Here is a 13882-nt window from a genome sequence, read left to right on the forward strand (position 1 = left end):
TGGATTCTGATTAAATATTTGCAGAACTACGAACATTCCTTTAGGCCAGGAGTGTCGAACTGCGGTCCTCGAGGGCCACAGTCCTGCATGTTGTAGATGTTTCCCTCTTCCAACACACCTGATTCAAATGATCAGCTCATCATCAAGCTCTGCAGAAGTCTGATAACGATCCTGATCATTTGAATCAGGTGTGTTGGAAGAAGGACACATCTAAAACATGCAGGACTGTGGCCCTCGAGGACCGGATGTCGACACCCCTGCTTTAGGCCTCAGCTGGACTGGGGGTGAGCTCATTACAAAATGTGGGTTAGTAAACAGCAATACGCACTGACTTGAGCATTTAGTTCTAAGCTCTACTATGCACAACCTCACAGAACTGCTAGCACGGCTGTTGCTAGCTCCTCATTAAGTTATTAAATTCTGGAAAACAATTTATGCTACAGATGATCAAAAAGTTCTTGTACTTGGGCCCCCCTATAGCTCACCTGGTAGAGCGGGCGGCCCATGAACAGGGGCTGTAGTTCCCCGATGCAGCGGTCGTGAGTTCGAATCCCGCTCACGACCCTTTGCTGCAGGTCTGTCCCCATTCTTCTCCCCTCTTTCCTGTCTCCCTCTACTGCACTTAATAAAGGCAAAGGCCAAAAAAATATATTTAAAAAAAAAAAGTTCTTGTACTGGGTGCCCTGGTAGCTCAACTGGATAAGATGGTGAGCCATGCACAGGGACTATAGTCCCTGACGCAGTGGCCACGGTTCGATTCCAACCAGCAGCTCGTTTGCTGCATGTCCTTCCCCCACTCTTTTTCCCATGTTTCTCTGTCTCTTTTTGCTATCCGGTCCATTAAAGGCGAAACCGTTCCAGTACTGTGTCTATAAAAAACAAAAACCATAGATTCTGACTTGGCTGGCATCCCCCTCAAAACACTCTCCTTGTGTAGCGATTTAGCACTCCCAGCGCTTCTGCAATGCTTGCAACGCTCATTGGAGTATCCTCTTATGTAAACATGCCAAACCCAATCTGTGATGACCTAAATCTCTTAAAGTGTGTCAGAACAGTGACCCTCAAACTTGAATTTCTTTTAGTTGCAATACCATCAGTGTAAAACAGACACTGCAGCCAGTCAGGACCAAACACAGAAAATAATTTATGCATTTTCTGCAACACAAATTCAATGCATGTAGTCACAAAAACTGCTCAAACATACGTCCCGCCGTTGATAGCTCAATGTCACGTGGTCTCCTGACTCTTTACATCAAATTGTTTGATCACCCATTGTATTTGTCAGCTTACAGAAAATGTTGTATGTTTTCAAGGTTTAAAACAGCACATCTCAACTTTCTTCCTTTAATTTTAGGTGCCTCGACTACAAAATATCCTTGCTCTGTGTGCAAGGCCACTTTCAAGAGTTCCAGGACACGGCTACATCACATCAAAACGAAGCACAATGTGTTGCCTGCTGCAGCCCGTAATACCGTCCCAACAGGGCAGCAAGTGAAACAAAATACACCCATCATAACTCCAATATCTATCTGCCAGCCAGCACTACTGCAGGTGGAGCCCAATGGACCTCTGCAAAAAGTTGATGCCAATATTGACACAGAGCAGATTCGCAGACTTATTGAATCTTTGGGAAATGTGCAGAAAGTGAACCAAGTGGTCATATTGGGGCAGGTACCACCTCATGCCCCTCCACTGGAAGTGCAGCAGATATCACAACTGGCAGAGCCGGTAAATTTGAATCTCAGCCCACCACAGATTGATTTTATAGGACTGAAAGAGACAGACTCAAAGACTATTGAGTTGGACCCTTCAAACAACCCATGTGATTCAATGGAGCAAACAATAATACTGGAACCTATCACTCCAGATGGACAACTAGAAAATCCTTCTTTCTCAGAATTAAGCTCCCACATAGCAGCAGGTGAAGACATTGAGCTAACACTTGTTCCGGTTGAAGAAACAGTGAGACCTGAGGGAGAGGTGCTGCATCAGATCCTTCAACAACCTGAGATTAGTGCAATTCACTCTGATCCTGTGGATCTCAAACAAAATCTTGAGCAAACAGTCATATTAGAACTTACGCCTGCTTTGATGCCAACTTTGGAGCTGGAACAATCCCAAGCTGTGCCACAAAATGAAATCCCTCCTTCCTCCTCTCTGGTCCTAACGACTGACCTGGAGACTCCTCAACAGACTGCAGATCAGATTGTAATAGAAGACCAACAGACCAGCCTATCAGTCCCACCACTCATGTCTACGGTTGAGTTGGAGCTGACACCTTTACAACCACATCAGCAGGACCTCTCCTCTTGTTCTTTTGTTCCGCCAGACCCACTTACTCCCAGTGAGCCTGGAGCTAATCCCAAAGATGAAGATGTAATTTCACAGATGCAAACAGTAGTTCTAGATCAGGTCCACCCTGTGGTAGGAAGAGACTCACTGCAGGACACCCAAGAAAAGGCTGAACAAGTGTCATCTGAGGAACTACTTGTAGATTGCAAGAATAACCTGTCTGAAGTAGAGGAGCCATGTGCTCAAGAAGAGGTTCAGTCACAGTTAGAGAACAGTCAAGGGCCAGAGAGCTCCGAGTTACCCGTAAATGTAATGTCAGCTCAAGAACTGGTGAAAGTGAGGAAAAGAAAGCCAGCCAGGACTTTAATTTTTCAAGGATATATGCAAGATCTGGTCGGATCCATGTACAAGGATGACTTACAAATTGATGCCAAACCACCCAAGCGCCAAAGAACAAAAAAGCCTCATCTCGTAGTTAAATTTGGTCCACAAAGCAAAGAGAAGAAAAACATGAAACAGAGGAAGCCGTCGCAGCAGCGTCAGCCGATGCAGGAAGACATGATAAGAGGTAAAACGCCGACAAAAAAACTTGTAGAGAAAAAAGAATCATCAGAGAAGAATGGAAGAAAGGGGAAAAAGGACAAAACAGTGGGAAACGCATTATCTGCAGCTAAAATCAAGTCATCGCCATCAACCCAGGTGCCACGGGTGCATGAAATCAAAGAGGATACAAGAAAAAATAAAATGAAAAAACAGAAAGAAGTCTCCAAGGGGGGTGTAACACGTATGAGTAAGCACAAAACTGTAGCATCGCCTATGTTTAAAAGGAAAAAGCAAGCAAAAATCCTGAAAAAAGATCAACCCAAGAATGCAAAGGATGGGAGGGCAAAGAAAAACCTGGCAAAAGAGGAAAAAGTTAACAAGGCAGACTTAGCTGGCTCACACATAATGCAAGACTCTCTGCTACTACTGAAAGGTCACAAACAGCCCCAGCTAAAAGTTTACAAGTTAGACCCTTCAAAGGCATCAAGCCAGGCACCGGAGGCATCACCTCACGATCTCAAACATCCAACAAGTGCATCTACAAATAATACCTCAGCAGAAGGTAGGAAAAAAGGAGGAAGAGCCAAGAAGAACCAGAAAAATCTTTCACTGTTGTCCTCGCTGCAGGTGTCCCATCAGCCACCGGAGACACTGCCCACCAAGCCAAAGGCCACCAGGAAACGTAAAGCCTCTTCAAAAGTGGAGACCGAAGGAGTTATAACTTCTCATTCCAAGCGTGCCTTAGAGTGTAAGGACTGTGGGGAAAGGTTTAGTGAAGTCTCGTCCCTTCAGAAGCACAAGACGACCGTGCACATCGTAGAGAGTCCCAGTCTCACGTACACCAATGGGAACATCTTTGAAGGCGTCTCCAGGTTGGATCTTTACCAGCTTCCAAAAGAGCAAGACAAGGTTGCAGAGGTGATGCATGCTGCTACAGACTGGGACACTGAGCCTGAGATGGGAGAGATGGCGTTAGAGGACCGAGAGCGAAGTGTCTCTTTTCCAGCTTTGATCCCATCTCCGTCTTTTCCTGGTCCTCCTCCAGATGTTGATGGCAGTGCCTATGAAGATAAGGGTGGAAGTAAAACAGGAGCAGATAATCAGTCTCATACATCTCCCGAAGTTCACCAACCATCTGAGAAAACGGAAAATAGCGAGATTCTGCCAAATTTTACATCTGAATCCCCTTTAACTGTCTCCACTCAGACAAAGAGATCTGAGGCAGGGGAACCTTTAGCATCAGATGATGACAAGCGAGAAGAAGAGACCGTGAAGAATCCGAGCTCCGAATCTGAAGTCCAGGGTGCCATGGATGAAGATGTTAAGGAGGATTTACTTCTAGAGGTAGATTTGGTCACTGTTGGGGAGCAGAATGAGAGAGATGATCCAGCTACTCATGAAGACACTGTTTTGCAAAATGAATCAAATCGAAGCAGCAATTCTGAGGGTGGAAGTACCGGCGAACATCCAGAGACGACGGAAAAAAGTTTAGATTCACAAACTGTGTCATGTTCCACTCGCCAAGTGGAGATCAAGGAAGAGGAGGAAGAAATGTCAGTCCAGAAGAAAAAAGAAGGAGGGAAAGGAGCTTCTACAAATAATGCTGCAAGAAGTAGAAGAAGAGGAACAGGACGTCTAAAAAGGGACGGGTTATCAAAGAGAGTTTCAGCTGGAGATCCAGTCAGAGGAACAGAATCAGAGAAGGAACAGGATGAATGTCAGGTAGTTTATGAAGAACATCGAGTCACCTCTGATTCAGAAACAGCAGAGCGTAATATTAAGATTTCACAGCCAGAGGCGATTCCTGTATTCCAGGCCAACACAGCCACTGCTTCTGTTGCACCTTTACCTTCAGTTCCCTCTATATTAGAGGAATCTCTTGAGGAGCAAGTTGTGTTTGAACTGGAGTCTGTTACAGCTTGTGTTGGGGAAACAACAAATGGAACAGAGCTGCAGGGAGAACAGGAACATGACAGGGAGGCCGACCAGTCTCCAGGCATCATACTAGAGAAGTTTCTTACCTGCGGACAGAGAACGGATGCTGACAAGGAGCTGTGCTTGACGACAGCGAGGAACAAGCAGAGACAGGTGAGGCGCTAATTGTACCATCGAATATCATGCACTTAAAGTGACTTCAACACTCAAAACGTGTTTTCATTTCAGGGTGAGAATGAGGTACAAGTTCTTGGGAGTGAGGAGATCAAGGTCGAAGAGAACAGCTCAGATCCTCTGCTGCTTGCAGCCACTTGTCAAAATAGACAGAGTTCAAGTGTGCAGCCGCATCATCATCGCGATATAAGGACTGTTCTGGTGAAAGAGGAAAGCAGCCTCGTGCTGAATGAGGCTTCTGCTACACATGGCAGCAAACACATCAGGTGGAATGTGGAGCCCGTCAGCAATGAAAACACAGTTACCCCATGTAAGTATTAAGGAGAACTGAAGGCACAGTTTTAAGTAGTTCAACACTTTGGGAAATGTGCTCATGTGCTCCTTTGCTGTGAATTGGATAAGTCGATACGTAGACGTTAAGGTTAGACAGTGAGCCAGAAATTGATTAGGCTAGCGCAGACATGAATTCGTGGTTTTAGGAGAACTGTCACCCTAGAGCATGTTTGTAAGCACTGAATTATTTTCTTTTTTACATTTTCAAGACTTAACATATGCGTGTTAAGATTCTTTTTAAGGCCGACTATGTTCTCAATGAATTTAGCGATTGCTTCGCCTAGAAAATGGTGAAAAATGTCAGTCAGTGTTGCCCAAAACCCAAGATCAAATGTTGTTTCTTCCACAACCGAAAGGCATTTGTCGTAAAGGAGTAAAGACCAGAAAATACTCAGTTCAAGAAGCTGGAATCGTCCTTTTTAATGTGTGTAAAATTGCAGTTTTCCCTTGTATTTAAAACCACTGTTTTTATAGACATGTGCTAGTACAACAGTACAGTGTTTGCCCAATTTTTATTCTATTTTCTCTGGCTCCCTTGCTGCCAGATTTTCACTTTAAAGAACTAATAATAATAATAATAATAATAATTTTTACAGTGTTGTGTGTGATGCATCATTTTATCAAATCCAGTTGTGTCTAATAGCACGTCTAAGATTAGAGAGAAGAATATCTGTGAAGTCTCGTCTTATGTGCAATCGCAAGATCTGTTGGTATTTTGGGACTCCTGTACTGTGACCCTGGCCTGTAAGCAGATCTTTTTAAACTTTTGGATAAACTCGTAATATGAGTTGCTCCCCTGTTCTCAGTCTTTATGCTAAACCAGGCTAATCACCTTGTGACACCAGCTCTGTACTTCATGCAGACATAAGAGTGATAGAAATTTCTGCAACTCATAGAAAAGAAATTGAATAAAGGTATTTCCTAAAATGTAGACTATGTGCAATCAACAGAAAAATCTGTTTTAATTCTTCATTTCCGTGGTATAAATGATTTAGACTTTCCAGAAAACGAGTGGTAAGGAAATAGGCCAATGTGTTGGGAAGAGATGGATGGATGGATGGATGGATGGATGGATGGATGGATGGATGGATGGATGGATGGATGGATGGATGGATAATGATCTCGTTTTTGGACTTTCAGTAATGGAGAGTGAGGAGACGACGCAGGACTGTCGCATCACTCCAGAGTTCAACACCAACCAGTGCATCTTTTACCCGGTGAAGGAGGAGGAGAGGGAGGTTCTCCTGGGAGCCCCTCAGACCAGCACAGGGAGTTTAACCCAAGAGGGGTCCAGCGATGCAAATCAGACAGAACATCAAGCAGCAGCAGCAGATTGTGATATGCGTGAGTAATTGTGTTTTCCATTCATATTATTAGTAAACATTATTGGAAGACCAATATTTTGATGTCGGCTCTGTTCAAACAGATGAAGGGAGCCGTTCTGCAACCGAATACCAGGAAACAAAAGTCAGAGGTCTGTTGTCAGAACCAGGGGTCAGCGACTTTGCAGATGGACAAGGTTTGGTTTACTTACTTGAGTAACGTTCTTAAGCTATTCATTAGAAATGTTTATCATACCTATGATGTTTCATCTCTACATAATAATTGGTCTTTCAGCTGCATCGGACTCTGAGTGGCAGCATCCGCCAGACCTCCGCGACTTCCTCCTCCAGAGTTCTGATGAAGAAGACACGGGAGGTTTTGAGTTGTGTGATCCTCAGCTCGATTCAGAAGCAGAACTAATGACCTATTTCTACAAGAAGCAAAGCAGCAGCGCACAACAGCCGGATCAAACCTCACAAAAGTACAATAAAACTTCCTTTTTAAAGTCTACAAGCTTCCACAGATCCCAGATAAAACATGTGGAAATATCATTTTATGAGAAATCTATGATACAGTCAAACTGTGCAGAAATAATTATAACTAAAAATATTTTTAAATTATGATGAAGTCTAGGTTTTTACTTTTTTTTTCATTTGCTTGTTATGCTTTTTACATTTTTTTCCCACAGTTTGCCATCTTCATCGAGCCAGCTCCAAGCACTACGAGGTGAAAACAGGACAAGAGAGCCCATTGATTACTTCACCAAATATTTTGGTTGGGATACCTGGGTGGAAATTGCCAGTTGCACAAATAAATTATCCAACATGCCTTATCCAGTCACAGCCAGAGAGGTCGCATGCTTTGTTGGCATCCACATCGCAATGGGAACTTTGAAGGTTTGTATTCCCATTTAATTTTCTAAATAATTAGCTTGAAGCAATCCCACTAAATGTTATTTGGTTTGCTGTTATGCTTTAGTTTCCCAGTCCGAAGCTCTACTGGGAGGATTTGACGAAGGTGTCCTTGATTGCTGAAGCTATGCCGCTGTCACGCTTCGTCGAGCTGTCTCGTAAGTTGAAGCTGACTTCAAAGGATCCTGCCAACAGCCATGAACAAACACGTGATAGTGATTTTCAGAATGCACAGAAAGGTACAACTTGCCCAAACAGGCAAAGTGTAATTCCTCAGCATAGTGACGATCAATGTCGAGCTGCAAATGACTCGAACAGTTCACAAACGCAGTCTGATCCTCTGTGGAAGGTTCAGCCGTTGCTGTGCCGCTTCAAAGCAGCGTGCCAGTCACTGAGACGGGAAGGCGATTATGCAGTTGACCAATATCCGCTTCCTTTGACTGGGAAGATGCACAACAAGCTGTTTCTCCACTGCACTACGTTAATCGGATTTGGCGGTTTACTCCTACACGTGGATCTCAAACTGGATCTCTCAGACAAAGAAGATGCTGTGGAGAAAATGGTCCCCAAAGGCAGCACGGTGTTCCTCTGCAAACAGGAGCTCTCCACCCCCGCAATGCTCGAGCGCCTGTTAGTCGCCGGGGTTCATGGAGCGGGCCGGGTGGGGGGCGCACGAGGACAGATCGGGGATGAGTTTGTGAGCTCGGACGGGAAGCTGATGCTGCGCAGATCACACTGCGGCTTCATACTTTCTACTGCCGGGAATAACCGGAGGAGCATGGCCTCTCTCACCGGCAGCTTTGAGAAGGCCCAGATGTCGGCTCGCCTCAACAGAGATCTGCAGAACCTTTACTCCATCCCCCTCACCGCCTCGGCGCCGACCTGCTGGCCCCAAGCGGTGCTCTGGTACCTCACAGATCTGGCTTTGGTGAACTCCTGGCTGCTGCACCGGCAGGACTCACCTGCACCCTTGACTCTCATGGCCTTCAGGCTGGAGGTGTCCAAGGCTTTGATCCTCTCCAGCGGCTCTGATACCCAGGACTCAGTTCCGCCTCAACCCCCCGCAGAAAAGGCTCAAGCAACAAATGAAACTCCCAACCCCGTCCTGGTGGAGGAAAGTCCGCTGCCAGATGTGGAAACGCGGTACGATGGTTCGGGCCACTGGCCAGAGCAGCTTGCAGAGGGAGAGGGGGGAAGGTGTCGATTTGGGGATTGTCAGAGAACGTCACGAGTGCTATGCCTTAAGTGCTGCGTCTTTCTTTGTATCTCACGCAGCCACAACTGCTTTTTGAACTTCCACAACCAAGGGAGTCTGGGAAAAGAGTAGTGTCCCCGACAGACTTTACCTTCTATTTCTTTGCTTTCTGATTTAGAATGTAACTGTATTTTCGGTGTGTGTAAACTCAGCTCCACTGTCCTTACAACTTTCCCATGATGCCTTTCTCTGGCAGTGTCATTCTTTTGTAATATTTCTGTGATGCTGTATCAAAAAAACTGAACAAATGCTGTGTAATGTGACGTACTATGTCATTGAGCCATTTTAAGAAAAGAAAAAGAAAAAAAAAGAATTTGCCTTTTAGAAGGAAATGTAAAAAGACTCATAGCCATAAACTGTGCTGCAAGAGAAGTGTAAATTATTATTTTAACATTGTGGGAACCATGATGCTTTTTTTTTTACTGTTAATTTTAATCTGATCTAGTTTACATTTCATGATGAGCTTATTTTGGGGCTCTATGAATTTGAACATTATTTATTTGAATTTCAGAAAACAATAAAATACAGATAAAGAAATCATGTTTCATTGATTTTTTTAAAAAAAAGGAAGTCATATTAAGTAATGTTTGCACCAACACATTTCCCCAACATTTCATTACCAGTAACCTGAATGATGCTTTTTTTTTTTTTCTTCAAATGTCCCAGTGAGGGATGACTCTGCAACAATAAGTGCATAATACCTAAAATTTTGAACCTGAAACAGCTCAGTGAAACTAATCCGTCACTGATTTTCTCATTCACACATGTGCTTTTCCTGTAGGGACATATAAAAAAATACACTCATTCATCTAAAAGGAAAAATTGCACGGTCACTAAGAGCCATTCTTGCCAATGTGTAGTAAAACTGCTCTTAAGTGACATTCCTAATCATATGTAGAAGTGTCATAAATGTACAATAAATATATACTCATACAAAGAGGTATGCTGTATGCATATAAGATAATAAATCCTGCAGTCATTGTTCAGAACCTTCTACTAATAGATTGTGCATGTATAGTTAAGCCCAAAATTATTCATTCCCCTGCCAAATGTAGATTTATAATGAATGTTTTGTTAGATCAGTTATTTTCTTCTGACCAGAAACTACATGAACGGGTGTGAAAAGAGGGCGAGACATTCAGTAAGCGATTTTTATAATAAATTTTACCTCTTTTGCTCAAAACGCCATATTCAAAAGTATTCATACCATTGGAAATAGTTGCAATTTAAAAGAATAAAATAAAATACAGCTTCAATACTATTTCACGTGGAAGTGTTCATTTGTAACATGTTCTCGAGCTTTCCTATACACTGAAAACTGAAAAACAGCTGATGCAGTGGTTCTCTAGTCCGTTATCAGCCAACTGCAAGTCAAATCTAAAACAAAACAAGGCAGTGAGCTGCTATTAGGGTCCATCATCCAGAGAGAGCCCCACACTGTGGCTGCTGACAAGGCAGGCGACGAGTCCAAGAAGAAAGCTTTTGCTCATCAGTTCTGGAACGAAATCCCAGTGAAGACATTCAGAAAGACTGTTTGTAAGAATAAGAACTAGTTGATTGATGTGGTGACAAATAAAGACTTTGCTAAGATTACTAAGAATAATTTTGGACAAAGTGTTTTCAGTAAAAAGCTTAACCTCTTAAGACCTGGCGTCCACACGCGTGGACATCACATTTTGGGTTATATTACCACAATAGCTAATTTTTTTTATTTTTAATTCTTTTAAATTTTATTATTGTTATTTATTTTTCATTTATATTTTGTATATAAAAATATATTGTATATATTTTTTAAAATATATATTTATTTTCTTTATATTTTTAATTTTATATTTGATCTGATCAAATAGCAAAGAGAAATAAAAAAAGCATATCAAACAAGAGCTCGGGTCTTAAGAGGTCAGAAATAGCAACTGTAAAAATTCCTCATTAACATCTTTAACACAATGTGGTACCATGTTTTGTCGTGTTCATGTGATTGTCAGCCAAAATGCAATATATTATCTATATTGGTCGTATATAAATTCACTGTAATGCAAAATTTGCCAAGTGCGTGAGTAATTTGGGACTTAACTGTACGCTACAAATGAAGCAGAAGATGAAGGATCAGCTTTTCTGGCCCAGTAAACACATACAAGGAATCTGACTCAGCTCTGTTTTCTTTGCTTTCAAAGTGTTTACAGTAAAAACACAAATGGATGTAAAACAACAGCATAAAGAAACAAAAACGAGAGTTGAACCATCATGCATCGCTGTTTAAAGTAAAATTGTAGATATGTCAATGATAGAAATAAACACAGTTATTTTTAATAAACATGCAGCTGGTGTACAGACACCACATAAAGCAGATAGGCATTGTTGCTGCTATGAAATATTAACAGCTCTGCAAAATATAGTTTAAAATACAGTATTTACAGTGGTTCAGGGATTTAAAAAGATTTTGCTTTAGGAGTTTTTTTTTGTAAAACAGACTACAGGTTAAACTATTGGTGGTATTAATGTGCAGCTGTTTGGATAAAATCACAAAAAGCACTTTTCTCCAAGTTGTTGTGCGTCACGTGACAAAGATCACACATAGAATCACACTGACTAGAAAGGATGAGTTCAAATTTACATCTATAAAGGTGCAGCTGCAGAGTTTCTGAGCGCTGTAGCTGTTTCTCTAAGTGAAGCCAGTATTTTAAAACACAAAGGGTAACATTTAGGAAACAAAATCTGCTATTATAATACGAGTGTACAGTGTAGAACTATTGAAGTCATGTGCGTCGTTTTTAATAAACGCTTGTGTTTCTTTAGTGAGTCCGATGCAGAGTGGTGCGCTGTAATGAAAAACTTTGCTAATTTCTATTTGATATTAGGTTGTTCTGTCTAAATATAAATAAATAACAACACCCAAGTCTCCCCAGCGGCCATCTTAGTTGTACCAACGGCTACCAGCGCACATAAGGAGGTGTCTGATCTATTGGTTGTACTTCTGCGGGGTCAACTCTCTCAGTCAAACTACCTTCAAAGAGCGGTTAGTGGTAACGTACGCCTCCACTCAAATCTGAAATTGTGATTTAATCTGTTTGCACTCTGTATAGGGACCGACGTGGCTCACATTTTTTTCGCGGCAGATGCATGTAAGCGCCAGGCGGCGAGTCAAAACTTGAAAAGGCAGCGAAAAGTCTGCGGTGCTCTTTGAATGGCAGCCAGTGTTGTTAGCGCTAACTAGCTAACCAGTGCCAAGCTAGCCAGCTAGCGTTAGCCCGCTCAAGTATCCTGGTGTTTTGTGATTAGCTCCGTGCACAGATACTAAACTGAAGCAGTTACCCGGTGTGCAAACGGTTCCAGTTTACCCGCTAGATCCGCTAAAGACATTTTATTCAGGTAACTAGAACTCGTGTGCTTGTAGGCTTGCATGGCGCTAGTTAGCTTAGCTAGCGGCCTTACGATACGTTAGCCAATATTAGCTTAAACTTCAGTGTTTCCCATTGGCGAGTAGTTAAAAAACCTTTGGATAAAGACGTTGTGGATTCATTAAACTTTTGTTTTTGAATTGTTTACCTCAGTCTATCTAGAAGTGCGTTTTTTATTGCTGTGATTTGTTGAATATAAGTGACTCTCAACGTAAATGATCGCATCTGTGGGATTTTAACGGTGTTATGTTACCCGCTGTTAATGGGGCTGCAACTAGCTAATATTGTCATTGTCGGTTGTTTAATCGATAAATCAAGTAGTTATTTGTTCTATAAACTATCGTGAAATGATTTCGATCAGAGTTCCCCAAAACCCAATTTAACGTCCACAAATGTCTTGTGTCCACAGCCCACAGATATTTTATTGCTGTCATACATGAGTAAAGGACCCAGAAAAAAAAAACAATTTCAAGAGCCTGAAATCAGAGATTTTGCCTTTTTTGACAAAGAAAATCTCAAACCTATTGATTGATTATCCAAGTGGTTGGCAATTGATTTAATAATTGACAGTTAATTGATTAATCGTTGCAGTTCTACCTGTTGATCACGCTTGCCTTATTTCCATTTATTCTTTAGTTAATTAATTTTTTTCTGTTTTGTTCTGTACCTAAATCCAGGAAAACTGTTGTGAGTGCCTGTTCAGACCACCCAGCATCACAGGATGGACTCAGAAATTTTGAACATAGAGGAGATAGTGATGGGAAGGGGCTTGCCAGATCCTCCTCCGGAAGTTCCCCCCGAAAAGCCAGCAGAACCGTACAAACCCATCACCTTGAATGGACCTCCAGCATCCACTGTTCAACCCTGTAAGTGGTGCAGTGGTCACACGTTGAACTCAGTTTCCTGAAAGCAACAAAACAAAACTTTCTGATCTTCTTTTGTGCTTTCAGACCAGCATGAAAATCTGCAGTGTTTCCAGTGCTTCATCACATTTTGCAGTGCCAAAGCCAAGGAAAGGCACATGAAGAAGAGCCACAGAGAAGAATATAAGCAACAGCTTCAGCAGGTAAGATTCACCTTGTCTTCGCTTAGTAAGATATGGTGAGTTTGTGTCATTCATTTAAATTCAAGTATAGGACAAAGTGTACCTAAATTAAGTGTTTAATCTGTAATTTGATTAATCTTCCCAGCCCTACTTGATTGTACTGAGTGATGAGTTTCTATGCTTCAAAGTACTTGTATACTTAAAGAAGCAGGTTTTTATTTTTGAGGCACCCAATATTACAAACAGCATGTTAAAGGTACAGTCTGTCAAATTCTGTCATTTTTTTTCTATATTGATGTAAAGTTAATAAAATTGTCACAAATAACCCAGATAGCTTTCTGACATTTGTTTGACGTTTGAGTGTGTGTCTTATGTGTATTGATTAGCTGTGACATTGTTATTGTTGTAGTAGTCAGTAACATCCTTTCTCTTTGTTAATTAAAGTGAATTTAATAACCTTTGTTCTCAATTTGTTTCAACTTTGGCTCCTCTTCATCGTCTCTTCACAGGGTAACACACTGTTCACATGCTACGTGTGCGACCGCACATTTCTGTCTTCTGAGGAATTGACGCAGCACCAGCCAACACACAGCAAGGATGACAAGCCCTTCAAATGCGTTCACTGCAAGGAGAGCTTTAAGACGTTCTCCGAAGTGAGTATAATATTTATTTT

At 42.0% G+C, this 13882-nt stretch overlaps 2 protein-coding genes across 2 annotated transcripts in view; both read left to right on the forward strand.

Moving 5' to 3' along the window:
- LOC103360203 (uncharacterized) overlaps window positions 1-13882 on the forward strand; it is a 33649-nt gene that overhangs the window by 3769 nt on the left and 15998 nt on the right. Inside the window, exons 4-7 of the mRNA XM_008285885.1 lie at window positions 1355-3916; window positions 12857-13030; window positions 13115-13230; window positions 13719-13862. Of these exons, the coding sequence (XP_008284107.1) occupies window positions 1355-3916; window positions 12857-13030; window positions 13115-13230; window positions 13719-13862 (2996 nt within the window). The remainder of the gene's footprint in view (window positions 1-1354; window positions 3917-12856; window positions 13031-13114; window positions 13231-13718; window positions 13863-13882) is intronic.
- znf576.1 (zinc finger protein 576, tandem duplicate 1) lies at window positions 3822-9303 on the forward strand. The gene is made up of 7 exons (XM_008285873.1): window positions 3822-4923; window positions 4999-5254; window positions 6418-6621; window positions 6704-6796; window positions 6895-7081; window positions 7289-7496; window positions 7579-9303. Exons 1-7 carry the CDS (start codon window positions 4144-4146, stop codon window positions 8836-8838), a joined length of 2988 nt encoding a protein of 995 aa, XP_008284095.1. The 5' UTR covers window positions 3822-4143; the 3' UTR covers window positions 8839-9303.

The sequence above is a fragment of the Stegastes partitus genome, unplaced genomic scaffold (genome assembly GCF_000690725.1).
Source record: "Stegastes partitus isolate 25-593 unplaced genomic scaffold, Stegastes_partitus-1.0.2 Scaffold420, whole genome shotgun sequence".
NCBI lineage: Eukaryota > Metazoa > Chordata > Actinopteri > Pomacentridae > Stegastes > Stegastes partitus.